The sequence below is a fragment of the Balaenoptera ricei genome, chromosome 13 (assembly GCF_028023285.1).
Source record: "Balaenoptera ricei isolate mBalRic1 chromosome 13, mBalRic1.hap2, whole genome shotgun sequence".
Taxonomy (NCBI): domain Eukaryota; kingdom Metazoa; phylum Chordata; class Mammalia; order Artiodactyla; family Balaenopteridae; genus Balaenoptera; species Balaenoptera ricei.
The window spans coordinates 97,042,228-97,059,376 of record NC_082651.1 but is presented as its reverse complement, the minus strand read 5'-3'; the positions used below and the strand labels follow the sequence as shown (position 1 = coordinate 97,059,376).

General features: G+C 37.1%; 1 protein-coding gene across 11 annotated transcripts in view; it reads right to left on the bottom strand.

Moving 5' to 3' along the window:
* Window positions 1–17,149, bottom strand: part of KIDINS220 (kinase D interacting substrate 220) — a 108,496-nt gene that overhangs the window by 65,058 nt on the left and 26,289 nt on the right. For all 11 annotated transcript variants that reach the window (XM_059942268.1, XM_059942267.1, XM_059942276.1 and 8 more), the window contains exons 10-20: window positions 15,489–15,587; window positions 14,103–14,201; window positions 10,822–10,999; window positions 7,283–7,447; window positions 5,454–5,633; window positions 4,500–4,665; window positions 2,687–2,838; window positions 2,235–2,524; window positions 1,269–1,409; window positions 291–534; window positions 37–125 (exon numbers count right to left, since the gene is read on the bottom strand). In XM_059942268.1, the coding sequence (XP_059798251.1) occupies window positions 37–125; window positions 291–534; window positions 1,269–1,409; window positions 2,235–2,524; window positions 2,687–2,838; window positions 4,500–4,665; window positions 5,454–5,633; window positions 7,283–7,447; window positions 10,822–10,999; window positions 14,103–14,201; window positions 15,489–15,587 (1,803 nt within the window). The remainder of the gene's footprint in view (window positions 1–36; window positions 126–290; window positions 535–1,268; window positions 1,410–2,234; window positions 2,525–2,686; window positions 2,839–4,499; window positions 4,666–5,453; window positions 5,634–7,282; window positions 7,448–10,821; window positions 11,000–14,102; window positions 14,202–15,488; window positions 15,588–17,149) is intronic.

The window sequence follows — 17,149 nt, the reverse complement described above, 5'->3', positions numbered from 1 at the left end:
ATACAAACAAATGGCTCAAAACATAAGGTAACTTACCCGTCTATTAAGGGCCGTCTTACTACCAAGTTTTGTCATCTCTCCAAGGCTGTTTTGTGAAACTCTCCTGTCAGCATCTTCCTGCATCCCTTAAAGAATTTATCAAGAAAGCACCATTGTATTAAAACTCTGTTGTATGTGGTATTTAAAGAGTAATGAAATATGAACAATATTTTTCAAGGTAAAAGGAGATGCACCATAAAAAACTATAGAACTACTTCAAACCCAAAGTACCTGAGGAACTTGATCTTTACCTGTATTATCTGAGCATGGAATATCTCCATTAGTTGTTGAAGTTACAAGAAATTTTCTTGCACTGCTTAGTCCACGACTATTGAGGAAAACAGGCAGATGAACTATGTTGCGCATATAGTCATGTCCATTGATGTTCGAGTCACGAAGCACGCTGTTGAGGTTCTGGTTAATTGCCTTTATAATAATATGTGGATCACTTGCAAAAATAGCAATGAATGGGCCTTTTGAAAACAGAACTCGGACCTGTGGTAGAAGAAATGTATAGTTGTAAGATGTATAGTTATAAGATAAAAATTTTAAATTATCCAAAGTAATAAAACACCTTTTCAAAATCTGTGTTGTCCTTTGGTGACTATATTTTTAAAATAACATTTCCTTTTCATTCAAGTATTATTCTATATGAAAACAAATTTTACCAAAGTCTCAATCTGGTTTGTCACCATCTGACAATTTTTCAACATTTGACAGTGATAAAATCTCCAGAGAAAACAATTAATCCTGTCATATTTCGAGACACTTATGGTCTACATAAGAGGTAAGATCAATACACATGAGAAATATTCATGAACATATATGACGTACTAAACACATTGGTCTCCGACCACAGTTACACACTGTTGCTTATAACGCACCTTACAGAGAGCCACTGACGTGCCCTACTTTAACAGAACTCTACAAATTCTGTGGTTTCCCTACCCTTATCTCTATTCTAACCATAACTATCTGCAAAGAAAAGCTGGAGTCACACTATGGACTTTAGAGACCCTCTATTCACTTTTTTCCTCACACTGCCATTAAGCTAGAATTGTTTAAATCTGCTTGTGATGAAACTTTTACTCTTGCTATGTTTCTGCATAAAATATGGTTGTTTTTACAAAGGAAGTATTATTCAAACTCCACTTGAGATATTCATGAAGCGATTCCTCTCGGCTGCCACATATGTGACAATGACAAGTTTCAAGTTGGTTAAGACATACGGTGTCCAGCATCTGGAGTACTTTGTCCTGCTCACAGGCATCTAACCCATCAATGATAACCACCAGCCTTGTCTGATTCTGAGTGAAGCTGTCAATGGTTTTTGCCATCCTGGCCATCAATTCCACTTCACACTTAAGAACCTGTGCAAAAGAAAGGATACAAAGCACTGAAATCTGATAAAGTTAAGCACATTTCTTAAAAAGCCTGACAGAGAGTCAGCTAAAGGAAGAAAAGAAATCCGAAGTCCTCACTGCCAGTTTTGGTTCCACTTAAAACTGTAGCGAGTGTTTCACCTAAATTAGAGCATTTATTACAATAAGGTAGACACTGTCATATCCATTTTAAAAGGACAAACTTGGTTGAGTGACTTACTTGCTGAGATCACATGCTCTGAATGTCAGAAGACATATTTGAATGCAAATCCAAATGATCTAAATACCACACTACATTTGACTCCCTGATGGCATGTGACCTTGATCAAAGTAAGGGGCTGCAGATAATTGTATAAAGCCCTTTTCTGTTCTAAAAGTATGTTCCTATCTTATATGTTTTAGTGGTTCAATCTGCTTACTCTACCAGGCTCTAGAGCAACCTGTATTATTAGGTAGTAATTACCAACTGTGGAATAATCTGCAACTTTTTGAGTATCTTATAAAAGTCTGTTTTATAAAAATATGTTATTTTTGTAACTTTTCCCACTTCACATATGTATTTTCATAGGAAAAATCTAGAGTAAAACTAAACACAAATGCAACGCTTTAACACTTAGAGAATACACTCCCTAAAGCCCCATGGTCATGGGGAGCATATTCACATTAGGATTATTTTCTGCACGGCTTGTGGGATCTTAGTTCCCCCCGACCAGGGATTGAACTCCGGCCCTCGGCAGTGAAAGCGCGCAGTCCTAACCACTGGATCACCAGGAAACTCCCAGGATTATTTTCTAAGAAGCAGTGAGTGCTTACTTTCATGAATCCTTCACTTTTCAATTTGTGCAGTTTAGAGGCAGCATTATGGAGGCGTTTCCTTTGAGAATTCAGGAGAGAGTCCAGCACCTGCCACCACGTACGACAATTCAGCACAAAGGCCAATCCCACTATCGACGCAATTGATATGAGGACGGCATTCACTGTCAGATGCTTTGGGTCAACTCTGAATATAGTCAGAAGAGTAATTCCAGCAATAACGCAGCCAAAGATAAAAAGGAAGATGACAAAAGATGGGAGACAACACGTTTTTTTCCATTTATTTTTACCTGTAATACAACAAATGGTTTTAACATGTCAAGCATCCAGAAAATCTCAATCATTACGGTGACAGCATATGACGAATCTGATGTTCAATTCATGTTTTCATGCATTTCATCCATCCCATCCTCAAGCCCTACATACACACAAAGAAGAGAAGGAGGTCCTACCCTGCGTATCTTCAGTCTTGAATACTCGGAAAAGCCTGGTTGCCAAAAAGCCAAACTCTCTTTCACAAGCATCCGAGAGGGTGGCAATCATTTCAGCCATTGATGTTTCTCCACCTACACTGGACAACCTATTATAATCTGTAAACAAAAACCTTGGGGAAAGGGGAAAGAAAATGTTACTCAGCTATCTAAAGAAACGATTTCAACATATGTTATCTCTATCATTTAGCCTGTATTTCTTCATGTCTCTTTCAAAATGTTGTTTTTAAAATTCTAAGGAGGGAAAACAACTTGTAATTAGGTATCTTCCATTTCTAACATCTTATATACCTTTCTCAGGAAAAGGCAATAACAAAAGTTAAATGTGGTAGACTTATATGAAGTAATTCTGACTAAAAGCAGAAAGGGAAAAAGATTATGACAGCTTAGCCAAGGAATCAGACATCTCAACAGATCTCATGATACAACGATTAAAAGGTGACACCCCATATCAGCCAAAAAATGCTGCATAAAGTTTTCTAAGCACCAACCGAAGAGATTAAAACCTTGAGAAAATATTATAGTAATTAAGAATTGAATGCCATTTAAAAACTCAAGCTTTAGAATGTTTTATTTATAGCTTAAACATCTACCAGGGATTTAGAAAGAAGCTATAAAATATTCATTTCACAGTTGTTCTGCAAAATAACTGAATTATTTGTATTTTGAGTCTCTGAATGGATATTATTTCTGCATTAGTTCCTTTCTTCCCTTCTACCCCTAAACTAAACTCTCATCTCAATCCTGTAGATAGGCATTGCTTTCAAAATACAATCTAGGATCACATTGTACTATGTATATGCATGCTAGTTTAATTGTTCTAATTTTTTAAAAAAATACCATCTCATTAAAGTGTTTTTATTTTATGTAAAAATATCTTCTCCATTTCTTTTATTACACTCTGTACGTTTTCTTTTTACGCTTTTCATTTTAACTTCTCATTTTATATCCTTTTCTTAATACTTACTCCTATGTGCCAATTACCTGTAAACTTTTATTTTTATCTTCCTCTCTTATATTATACTTTTGATGTCTTATCTGGTTTGGCCTATTTACTTTCAGCTTAACTTAAACATATTTTATCTTATAATAATTTTTAAATTCTTAATCTTTTAGTGCATATTTAACTAATTATTACTAATTATTTTACTAATTTCTATTGAATTCCTTTTGCTTTCAGTGTTCTAAACTTTTTTTTTTTTTTCATTTTACTTTCCTCTGGAGCCCTCTAGCTTTCCTTTACTCTTTGACTTACATGTTTCTCATCTTTTCTGAACTGATTTCTTATACATTTCCTATTTGATATTAATAATAATTTTAGAGGAGTGGGTAAATATATTTCCACAGGTGAGGAAAGAGCAGCTCGGAGCACAAGCTGAGTTGCCGAAGTTACACCCTGATGTAAAGAGATGCCAGGACTCCTTTCACTCTTTTCAAATAGACCAGCACTCTTTTCAAATTTGTCCAAAGGTTGATAACAGGTGTCATAAGGGGGGGAACATGGGTTTATGCTCAAATAAAATATGGTAAATCAAAGTTAAATTGATTTCTTTATGAAAAGGTGTCTCTGATCCTTTAATGTACAAGAGGGAGCTATAATATGAAGTGTTTCCCACACAGATTTGACCAGGGAGTATTTGTTTGCTTTATTTCTCACATTAAAAAGTTTAAGGGACCAATGTTTTTTTGGAATATACATTGAGAAATGATGCATTATAAACTTTTACTTGCTTCATCTTATTAAAAGTTACTTCTGTCAAAGGGACCAACTCACCTCACAGGTAAAGCTTTAGTGGTTTGCTCTGGCAATTCAGGCGGATTCACAAACATCAATTTGAGGAGGAGCTCCAAATACCCAATATGTCTTGCCAATCTAGTACTGAGGACCCAGGCCCAATTCCAATTCTCTCCTTCCCTTCGTCCACCAAAGTAAACAACAACTGAAATTCACAGTTTAAAACAAAATTATCCAGAACAATCATTAGTCAAGCATCCTCTTTTCTCCAAACAGTCAAGTATCAAGTAGTAACGGGTAGACTTACATAATTTTCATGGTCCCATTCCATTTCCTAACTACTCCTCAAAGAATTCCTCAATTAATTAACCTCCCCCAACATACATCAGGTATGTGAAAAATGGAAAGTAAGCTGACTAAAATATGACATAAGAAACACAATCAGAAAGATAATGCCTTAAACAGAAACATAACCCTTAGTTCAGATTCAAACGTAAAAGACTGGTTTTATCACTACTTGCAACTGCTGAAGTTACCAGTAGTTCCTCCAAAGGTAAATCTATTTCCTTTCTTGCAACTGAAGACACTCCTGAGAACAGGGATTATATATATCTATTACTTTGCTTTTAGATAAAATAAAAATTACAGTCATGGTCAAAATGATTAAGAGCATGCCACAACAGCTATAAAAACTTATTTTCAGAAAAAGATTTAAATATAAATCATTAATTAACATATAAAAGGGAAAGTATAATAAATAAAAGTTCTGCTTCAATATTAACAAGTACTGCACTAGTTTTTAAAGCTGTACCAGCCAGGCTGGGGACAATGTTCCTCTAGGCCAACTTACAAAATAGCAAAAAATCAATTTTCTCACCTAATTATGAAAACCTCTTACAGACTTTAGGAGAAAGATATAGGTACAATTTTAAGTAAAACAATGAGTTTTGACATTCTCTACATTTTTGAAAAAGACAAAAGGCAAGGACTTACTAAAAAATATATATAAGAGAGCCAAGAAGCTCAATGACACTGCTATTCCAAGATTTGGGTCAATCGTAAAAGCAAACAATAAACCAAGCCCTCCACAAAGGAGCAGGGTCAGAAATACTATAAGCCATGAAAACTGAAAAAGAGGTTCAATCTGTTGTCCTGCAAAGGTTTTCATTTCATCTGAAAGAGAAATTAATATGAAAACATTATTTGTTTTATTTAAGAAATACAACTTCAAACATTTTGAAAATTTCACATTTTCAATATAAACATTTACTGAGCACTTACCAAGTCCCTAGATAGAATGCTGCTACTTAATCATTTTAACCAATGTTCTCTTCTGATAAGAATCTCATTCCCCAGAGGTACCTCTACCCTTGACCCTTGTCCTACCCACTCTCTTGCTTCCTACTGAAAATGCACAAAATCCTCTTTCATATATTCCCATCTGTCAAGATTTTGTTGGTATTTATTCTTGTGCTTTGTATTATACAATCAACAAGGTACTGTTTCCAGATATAAAACTAAAAACTATTACTCTGTTATGTGTCTTCAAACTATTATACCTAGCTAGCACCACCATTCCTCTCTGCTCCTCCTCACCCCTCCTCCCTCCAATTACATCTGAGGATCACTGCTCTTAAAGGTGTGCGCTCAGTCCAGATGAGCCCTTAACAAGGCATTCTTACTACAAAACTTAGCAAGAATTTTACAGGCAATACTGACACCTGTCCTTGAAGAACGAGTGAGATTTTGCCAAACAAAAGGAGTGGGGCTCAGCAGGGAGGTGGGGGACCTGTCCAGGAAGCTCCTAGTAGAGAAGGCCACTCAGGAAGGTCTAGTGGGCTCGTGTGGGCGCAGAGAGCCCCTACGCGTACAGCCCTGAGCACACGCAGGGGGCAGTCCCAGCAGGGGTGCTCACGCAAACTGACAGTCTGTGAAGGGCCTGGGTAGGATGGTTATAAACAGCATTCGCAGGGAATGTGCTACGAAGGGGTTTAAAGTATGCTATAACACAGCTGGATCTCTGTTTTAGAAAGAGAACTCAAATAACAGTGCGGAGGATCAACCACATACCCATACATAAAACTCTTTTCTACCATACGACCCAGCAATCCCACTACTGGGCATATACCCTGAGAAAACCATAATTCAAAAAGAGTCATGTATCAAAATGTTCATAGCAGCTCTATTTACAATAGCCAGGACATGGAAGCAACCTAAATGTCCATCAACAGATGAATGGATAAAGAAGATGTGGTACATATATACAATGGAATATTACTCAGCCATAAAAAGAAACAAAATTGAGTTATTTGTAGTGAGGTGGATGGACCTAGACTCTGTCAGAGTGAAGTAAGTCAGAAAGAGAAAAATAAATACTGTATGCTAACACATATATATGGAATCTAGGAAAGAAAAAAAAAAAAGGTCATGAAGAACCTAGGGGCAAGACGGGAATAAAGACACAGACCTACTAGAGAATGGACTTGAGGATATATATACACTACCAAACGTAAAATAGATAGCTAGTGGGAAGCAGCTGCATAGCACAGGGAGATCAGCTCGGTGCTTTGTGACCACCTAGAGGGGTGGGATAGGGAGGGTGGGAGGGAGGGAGACGCAAGAGGGAAGAGATATGGGAACACATGTATATGTGTAACTGATTCACTTTGTTATAAAGCAGAAACTAACACACCATTGTAAAGCAATTATATTCCAATAAAGATGTTAAAAAAAAAAACCTCTATTCTTCTTTACTTAAAAAAAAAAATACACAAGAGAAAACTTTGTTATACATGCAGACTTTTTACAAACATGCCCTATACCTTCTAGTTTCTTGAGCAAGAAGGATTTCCCACTTCCCCACTGTGCATACAGCCCCACACAAATGGGCGGCTGCATGGTAGGTTCACTGAGAATATCTGCCAGGGCACTGCTATACAAATCATAACCAAGCATGTCACCATCTGTTTCCGTAGGAGACAAGTGTCCTGTAATTATAAACACACCATATCCTTGCATTAAAGACATTACTATTAAAAAGGAGCATCAATTTTCATTTATTAATTGTTTACTTAATTGAGGAAAATCACTTATTTTAAATGGTTAGACCTGTGTAAAAATAGGTTCAGAGGTGCTTAAGTTAATACCATATTTCATAGAACTTAAGATACCTACTAATTATAAGATGCATCATTATTATGTACAACAAAGAAAGAAAAAGTGCTGCCAAATTATGACATGATGCTTTCTTACCCATCAATTATAAGACATATTCCAAGTTCAGGGATGCTAAAATGTGGAGTAAAGTACATTTTAGAATCAATAAAATGATTAAAACAGTAACTAGTCCCTCGGAATCATTTTAATATGTATAATACCTATCTAAAGGCTATGTTAGTGAAAATAATAATAGATAACCAGAGAAAAGGAGACATTCTATGGTTCCAGGCAGAAAGGTTCAACGACTTAAAAAGAGCAATTCTCTCCCAAATTAATCTACCACTTTAAGGCAATTCCAATAATAATATTCCATGAGAGTATTTTGAAAAACTGAAAAGCAAGAAGAACATGCAAAAATAGCTATGAAAAATAATTTAAAGACTACCAAAAAGTAGCTGTCTTTGGAGAAGAATCAAAATACATTATCCTGAAGCTACAATAATTACAACATCACAGAACTCACACAGGATATTAACATGTGGCATTTCAAATCAGTGGGGAAAGGATGAATTAGTAAGTGGTGTTGGGAGAAGTAAGCCATCCATTTTTTTTAATAAAATTAAAACTCTGCATCTCATACTTTAACAAAAATAAGTTTCTGAAACATTAAAAAATTAAATGTAAAGAGTAAAACTATAAAAGTACTAGAAGAAAATATAAAAGAAAAAACTATAAAAATCTTTGTGTGGAAAAGGCCTTTCTTTCTCAATATAATACTAAAGCCAGAATTGCAGGAAAAGACCAACAAGTAAACTACAAATTTATATAACTTTTGGATGGGGAATTAAAAAACCCCATCACCATAAACAAAGAATAAGCACAGGAGAGAGATACAATATATAGGCTGGATCCAGGATCAATATCCTTAAAGACACAAAAATCAATTTTTAAATAATTTTAAAAACTCAAGAAAAAAGAGAGCAAAGGATACAAAGAGGAAAATAGCAAAAATGCAAATAGCCTATGAACATAGTAAAAGATCTCAATCTCACTAATAATTTTACAATGCAAATTAAAATGAAATTTTTTCTTATTGATCTGATCAGGAAGCTTAAGGAAGCCAGAAATATCCAGTTTTAGCAAGGTTGCAGGAAACTGCACTATCATGCATGCTCTAAGGAAGGAGAAATTGTTACAACCATTTTGGAAAGTCTATCAAAACTGAACATCCACTGACTTGCCAATTCTACTTCTGGGAGTTTATTCCAAGAAAATAATCCTAAAAATAAGAGTTAACAGATATACATACAAAAAAGATGTTCACTTCAGCATTAGCTTTTTTTTTTTTTTTTAATTTTTATTTATTTATGGCTGTGTTGGGTCTTCGTTTCTGTGCGAGGGCTTTCTCTAGTGGTGGCAAGTGGGGGCCACTCTTCATCGCGGTGTGCGGGCCTCTCACTATCGCGGTCTCTCTTGTTGCGGAGCACAGGCTCCAGACGCGCAGGCTCAGTAATTATGGCTCACGGGCCTAGTTGCTCCGCGGCATGTGGGATCTTCCCAGACCAGGGCTCGAACCCGTGTCCCCTGCATTGGCAGGCAGATTCTCAACCACTGCGCCACCAGGGAAGCCCAGCACTAGCTTTTAACAGCAAAACAAACCAAATATTCATCAATAAAGAACTGAATGTACTATTAGAACTTAGAATGAAAGATTATGCAACAATTAAAATATGGTATAGTTCATTATTTAAAACTTTTATATTATGGTATCTCAAGTTTTTTAAGGCTATATACATAGTATAAAACATTTTTAGAAATATAAAGAAAATCTTGGCAAGTCATTCAAACAATTACAAATTAGGAGATAAAGGACAATGGGAAATTTGCACTTTCTACTATATTCGTGTTTTAATCCTTAAAATTTAATGTGTGCATTATTATTATCATCAGAAAAAAATATTTTAAAATACAACTCATAATGTTGAATAGAATCATACTTGCTTATGTAAGTAAACAGCTAAACTGGAAAGTGGCAGGATTCTACTATCTCCTGTTGGTTTCTCGGACTAACATATCTCTTTTTTAACTCTAGTAGAAAACTGTTCCGTATTTCAAAAGACCACATGTGAATGATTACATTCTCATGTGCATCCTTTACAAGCAAAAACTATTTTAGTACAACATTCAAGGCATTATGTGCTAGATATTATAGAGGATACAAGATAAGAAGAAAGAATCCCTGCCCTGAATAACTTGGAATCTGGAAGGGAGAAAATTCTAGAAGAAATAAGGGAGAAAATTTTAAAAGAAACAAAATAGGGCTTCCCTGGTGGCGCAGTGGTTGAGAGTCTGCCTGCCAATGCAGGGGACACGGGTTCGAGCCCTGGTCTGGGAAGATCCCACATGCCGCGGAGCGGCTGGGCCCGTGAGCCACAACTGCTGAGCCTGCGCGTCTGGAGCCTGTGCTCCGCAGCAAGAGAGGCCGCGATGGTGAGAGGTCCGCGCACCGCGATGAAGAGTGGCCCCCGCTCGCCGCAACTGGAGAAAGCCCTCGCACAGAAACGAAGACCCAACACAGCCAAAAATAAATTAATTAATTAATTAATTAAAAATGCAACTGCGGGGGGAAAAAAAAACTTAAAAAAAAAAAGTTTAAAAAAAAATAAATAAAAGGCCATTATAATAAGTATTAAAAAAGGAAATATAAACACAAATGCTTAAGTATTTAAATGAGGCAAAAATTGTATCTGGTTAGGCAGATCAGTTAAAACGTCACTGAGAACAAGACAACTGACTCCAGCCTTGGAGAGAGACGATTTTAACAAGAACATTCATGGGGATGGAGAGGACACAGCACAAGCAAAGGTAGAGAGCCACACTCTGAAAACAGAGTGCGTTTTGATAAAAGCACAAAGTATACCTGAGAGAATAAGAGGGGGAAGAGAGTTTTAGGAAAGTAGGCTAGATTTCTAGAAGTCTTAAAAGCTGATTGTTGACTCTGAATGTACTTAATTTGAATGCTACAATATAATCCAAACAGCTTTAGACAGGGAAAAGTTATTTTTCTACAGTAAAGTAATAACTTTCTTAACTTTTATAATCTTCAGTTAAGTGAGAAATGCAAAACTGCTGGAAGTCTCTTAATTTTTTCATAGACATTCATTTCTTAAAAGCCCAGTCAGGTACAAAACCCAATACTTACTGGCTCCAAATATTTGAGTTAAAATACTTTTCTGATGGCTACAGTCAATGTTGTAGGGAGTCTCGCCTGCTTTGTTGGGCCTATAAAGTAACCGTCCATCTTTGGGATTTCTTAAAAGAAGTTCTGCCAGTTTCCGACTCCTCCCACGAATAGCAATATGCAAAGAAGTGTCTCCTTTCTGTAAAATAGTGGCAAGAAACTTGAACTTTCACATTTCTTACATATAGTATATACAGAGTAACAATGTTCATGTTTCTCTAAAATAACAGAAAATCCAAACTTTTCATATTTTTCATATAGAATGTATAAATAATGTGAATTTTTATCTCTGTATCCTCCCCACAATTTCTTTCTCTAGTTCCTTCCCTAGCTTCCCTCAGGTATGACTTCTCCCACAGCCTTCTAGAACGAAAGAGGACAAGCAACAGGCTTTTACCTTGTGGCTCCTCCCAGGCCCTGGATCCACCCCCATCACAGGTCAGTAACCATCTATCATCCAGATACTTACTGTCCACAGATGTCAACCACCTTCCTCAACTAATTTATATGCTATTTCACAACGTGGTCTCCATTTGTCTAGAAAGCTTCCCAATCCATGCTGATATTCCACTAGCACGAGCGACCTCGTCCTTCCCCACGCCCTTTGTCACCATTATGTTAGTTCCCTACATTCTCTTCCTTGGAGTCCTCTGTGTTGAATCCATCCTTCTCTGGCTACTACAACTTCTTCCGTTCTCCTCAGCTTTCACGGCTCCCTAACATCAACCTGCCTTCTTCCCTTGTTAGAATCTCCATCATATTAGTATTCGCATCCAACACTAAGGAAAACTAATACGTTAAAAAAAAAAAAAAAATTCAGTCCGCAAGGTGTTCTCCACTTTTTACTTCACAAACATCTCTCTTAAAGACAATGACCCACAAGTTAACAAATGAAATTCTCAGTTCTCACCCACTCACTTCCTGTGGCTTCTATAGCACAACCTTATAGTGATTTTGAATCTCCTCTTCTGCCTCAGGTCTACTTCTTCCTTTTCTAGATTCCCTTCCTATATCCTAAATATGGCACAAAAGCTACATATTGAGCTCACTATATAGTAAGGCACTGAGCTGGATACTGTGGGGGATATGGAGATGATAGACAAAACAGTCCATGGCCTTAACTAAGTTACAACGTAACAGGAGGAGATTGGATAAACGTGCACAATCATAAAACAAACTAGAATGTGACACACGCTGTAAGGAAAGTTTGACCTCAGCTTTCATCTTTCTTCCAAACTGATGATCTTAGTCACTCCCATGCAGCTCTTATCTCTTGGTAACTAACTGTGAAATTCCTATCACCAGCCTTGATTTCTTGCCCAAATTCAAGCCCTATCGGTCACAGCCTCCTGAACGCCTTAGCCTTCAAACTAAACACATCTAAACTGAACTTCATCATCTTATTTCTCCACCTGAACTCCATTTCTTATCCCCAAACATGTGAGAAGGAAGAAATATCATCAGTAACATTTCAGCCAGACACAAAATTTCTGAAAATGCAGAGAAGACATCAACACACCCTGCCACTATGCCGAAGATAAACAGAGATTGGTGATGGGCCAGGTAAAAATAACATTAACCTTTATTCTTAAATTTTTTTTTATGTAATCCTTTATGAAGAGCCAGGTTCAAGACTTTTACAAGTTTGTATTCCAAATTCGAGCAGGATAGCACCTTATCCATCCTTTGTAAGTACGTGTGAATGAATGCACATTCACTCCAAGAACATTCCAGGTATCACATGTGCTTCTCAGCAAGTATGTGCTGACTCAAGACAAAGCACACACAACAGGATCCGAGACAGGGTCCTTCAGGGATTTTAATGAGTATGAAACAGTTATTTATAAATGGCATGTTACAGAATTAACGAGGCCATTGGAACCTTAAAGGGCACGTAGTCCAGTGGTTTCCTTTTGCAAATTAGGGGATCAGTGCCAGAAAGTAGTCAACAGCAGAATGAGAAAAACAGGCAATACAGAAGTTTTCTAGAAAGTTAAGTATATTCAATTTCAACAACTTCTCTTTGACTTTATGCCCTAACTTTTAAGATTAAAATTTTTCTTTATATTTTCTTCCTTTTATATTAATATGGTATTAATATACATTAATATATATACCATATATAAATACACTAATATGGTAATAATAGGTGGGAGGCTTTTTTGTGCTTTTTTTTTTTTTTTTTTTTAATTTATTTATTTATTTATTTATGGCTGTGTTGGGTCTTCGTTTCTGTGCGAAGGCTTTCTCCAGTTATGGCAAGTGGGGGCCACTCTTCATCTTCATCGCGGTGTGCGGGCCTCTCACCATCGCGGCCTCTCCTGCTGCGGAGCACAAGCTCCAGACGCACAGGCTCAGCAATTGTGGCTCACGGGCCCAGTTGCTCCGCGGCATGTGGGATCTTCCCAGACCAGGGCTCGAACCCGTGTCCCCTGCATTGGCAGGCAGACTCTCAACCACTGCGCCACCTGGGAAGCCCTGTGCTTTTTTTAATAATGTTGTTTCTTGATAAAATAAAAGGCAAATATATATTAATTCTGTGTTTTTTATTTAATTGCCTCATGAATAATAAAAAGATAGACATCAATCTATTATGGATTAGGAGAGCCCAAATCATATTATATACTCAGAGGGAAAAATTTATATTTCTTAGTTCACACATAAATCAATTCACTTCTTTTCTGTGAGGAAATCAGTTTGAAGTAGAGAAAGAATCCTGCTTAAAATGTAGACAAACTAAAACCAGGAATCAATTCTATATGAAGTATTAAGCAATTTAGAGTTAAATTTATTATGGAAAATATGAACATTCCTCTAAAAGGATTAAGGCAAGGACACATGGCAGAACATCTCTCCTGCTGGTGAACATGAATGCCAGTCTCCTTTGAGAGTCTATCTTCTCCAGCCCCTTTTGGATTCTTTCCTCCTGTTTCTCTGAACAAGCTCCACACCTGATGACATCCTCCTTGCATGGTGGTCAGTGCAGCTCGCCGTAACTGATCTGAGCCATAGAGGGAACCTCTGAAGCAGCTGCTTTGCTGCGTACTGAGCCCACCCACTCCTCAGCATGCTCTCGGAACAGCCAAGAAGCTCTCACAGCATCCAAATCCCACACAAATAGCCCCAGCAAGTAATCTCTCCCTCCACAAAATAAAATCAGACCCCCATTAAACCCACCGGATATACAGTCAGTCTACCTATAGCCCTCAAAAAAAACCTGCTCTCTACACTGATGTTTTTACCTTATCTACGGCAGATACTTTAGCTCCTTTATCCAGCAGCAGCTCTACTACTTCTATATTTCTCATCTTGGTAGCCTTTATAAGAGGAGTTTCGCCATCCTGTGGGCACACATAAGAAAGTTTGCCAGATTAATACCTTTACTCCTAAATCTTTAAAGTCACATAAACACACGTGTCAAGAATTCAAATATCTGACCAGTCTATATTGAAAATGTTCTCAAGAAAACATAGTTGGAAAAACTAACAAGTGCTTTTCCTTTCACAACCAATCACTTGTATCAAAATACTTTTATATCACTCAGCAGAGCAAGAGATGTGCCCCACTACCTATCAGCCGCTTCTGCCCCTCACCACTAACTGTCTTTCCCCAGGTCCCACCACTGACATCTGGGGCAGCTCCGCCAGAGGCTGCTTCCCGTTCTGACCACCTCACCCAAGCAACCCACTACCTAGCCTGTCAATGTCCAGGCAAGCCAGCGTCTAGATTTGTCAGATGTTTTTACCAGCGCCTCTGTGCACCTCAGGACCTGTGTATAAGGGGGAAACAATCTGATACAAGCAGTATGCCTTTGGGAAACCTCAAAGGAGTTTACAATTGCTTTCAAAATCAAATTAAGAAAAATAAGAAGAGACCACAGTTCAGCACTGAATTGAGAAAAAGCAAAATCTGGTCAGAAGCCACGTGTGGTCACAGTAGCTGACACAAAGGTCTAAACGAAAAAGAAACAAGATTCCAAGCAGCCACCACCTGCAAAGCAGAAGGTATCCCAGGAAAAGCTCTGCCCCAGGGCACTGAGGTTACCACCACTGGTTTAGAAGATGCTGCTCCAAATCTCTAACGGATGAAATAGGATTGTCTTACGGGTGATTCCGTAAGTTTGCTTTATTCATTCCTGCCATTTCAATCCAGAACTCCAAATATATTTTCCCCATGGACAACTATTACATGTAAAGCCAAATATAATCACTAAAGTCTTATACAGTTTTATACTTTCCACATGATTTGAGTAAAATAGACTAAAAGTGGTTGGTTTGGGGAACCAATAACCACACACAATGATCTTTTAAAAGGAAATGTGTTCTGCATTCCAAACAACAGGAGCATAAAATAATTCTGGGGAAATGATCTGTCCACAATTTATGAAGGGCTGATACTGTACTTTCTGATTAAAATAAATTAAATAATAATTAAAATAAATTACACACTGCATTTTGCTGTGAATACACAACTCCTGAAAGGATATAAACTTACTCCTCAATCTAATACAGAACATTTCCAGTTAAAACAGTATAATTCTAATATCAAACTGTAAAAAATTGAAAAAAATAAGCAGTACTAACATTCAGCACTAGGTATTGCTAAGAGAACAGAAATGTCGTTGATACCTTTGTGCATATTTCAGTGTCAGGATTGCACTGTAAGATATCTCTCACCATTGTTGCATTTCCTTTCTCAACAGCCCAATACAAAGCAGTTTTATTGTCCTGTATAATAAAAAAATCAACAATCACTTCATATAAGATATAACATTAAAAACTTCTATTTGTAAATATAAAACATTATTAACATTTCTATTAAAGCATTAATATATCTTACCAAGAAGCAGCATGGTGGAAAATAACATTAATCCTTATTCTATCTTGCATTTACTTGTGAGAAATTCTTTATGAAAGAAGCCTAAGAAAACTCAATATTTCTTGACTGAGAAAGCAGCAACCCCACATAGTCGATAAGGTAAACTATGCTTTTGGAAAGCGAACAGGTTTCAGGACCCTGCACTGTGTTGGAAGTCATCAGTACCTGAGCTCTGTATCCTGTGGTAAGTCACATAAATATTCTGACCTTTGGCTTTTGGCTTTTCAACTGCCCAATCTTTTCAAAAGATAATGCATAAGAGTGTACTACACAAACATACGGTGAATTGTTTTTTTACCATGTTTAGCTTTCTTAATCTCTACACTGCACCTATATACTGATCTTCATCAGATCCTTTAAAATCCTATCTAGTTCCAAAACCAAAAACAAATCCATGTGGACTTTCAACGCAGAGGTAGAGAACAAAAAAACTGACTAAAACATAGGAAAACAAAATTAACAGACACAAAGGAGATAGGTAAAAGTCTAAATAGGTGATCCAGTCACCAACTTTTAGTGAAAATATGATTTTATCCCAAAAGACAGTGAATGACTCTCTGCCGCTGCCACATTAATTTTCCTACAGCAAGATTTCCCCAACGCAGTTCCCTTCTCGACACTGTACCCTAGCTTCCGGCCTCTCTGGCACTACATCCCTTTCTATTTCTCTGTCTCCCATCCCACCCTCCCCGCCATCCCGCTGACAACCTGATTTATTCACCAACTAAGGAATACAGTCTTTCACTTTCCCTTCTTCCTAAATTTTCTCATCCCATTATTCCACTATCCTTGCCTGAACTACCGAGCCTTCCTTTTCTCTCCCTATCTAACCCACTTTTTAAACTTGGCTCAAATTCTACCTTCCCTTAAAAGCTCTCCTTAAATGCCCGCTTTCCCCACCTCAAGACTCTTACATTTGAACCTTTCACTAGGCAATCAATCATATACTATCTTATACCAAAAGTGCCATCACTTTTGATGTTTACATAAAAACATAAGAATAAATATAAACAAAACAAACTAAAACCTTCCTAACTAAAACACATGTTTCTTCAGGCAAGGGACCCATGTTAAGACCTTCATGGCATTTGGCATAATATTTATCAGTTTGATTCAAAAGTGGATTTGGATACAAGCTAAATACAAGGAAAAAGCTGAGCAGAAATGTAGACTCTCCAACCACAAAACAGGCTGTTCAGTACAGATTTTTTTTAATCTAAAGCTCTTGACATATTGGATAAATTCTCAACTTTAGGGAAGCTTCTCCCTAAAATAAATAACCTTTACAGCTCTGTGAGCTATGACTGCCTTAAGCAAAATCCATAGGCACTACCAAGTGGTCCTGGGAAAGGCTAGCAAATGGGGGAAAAGGAGAAGAAAGATGAAACAACAGAAATAGAAGAACAATATA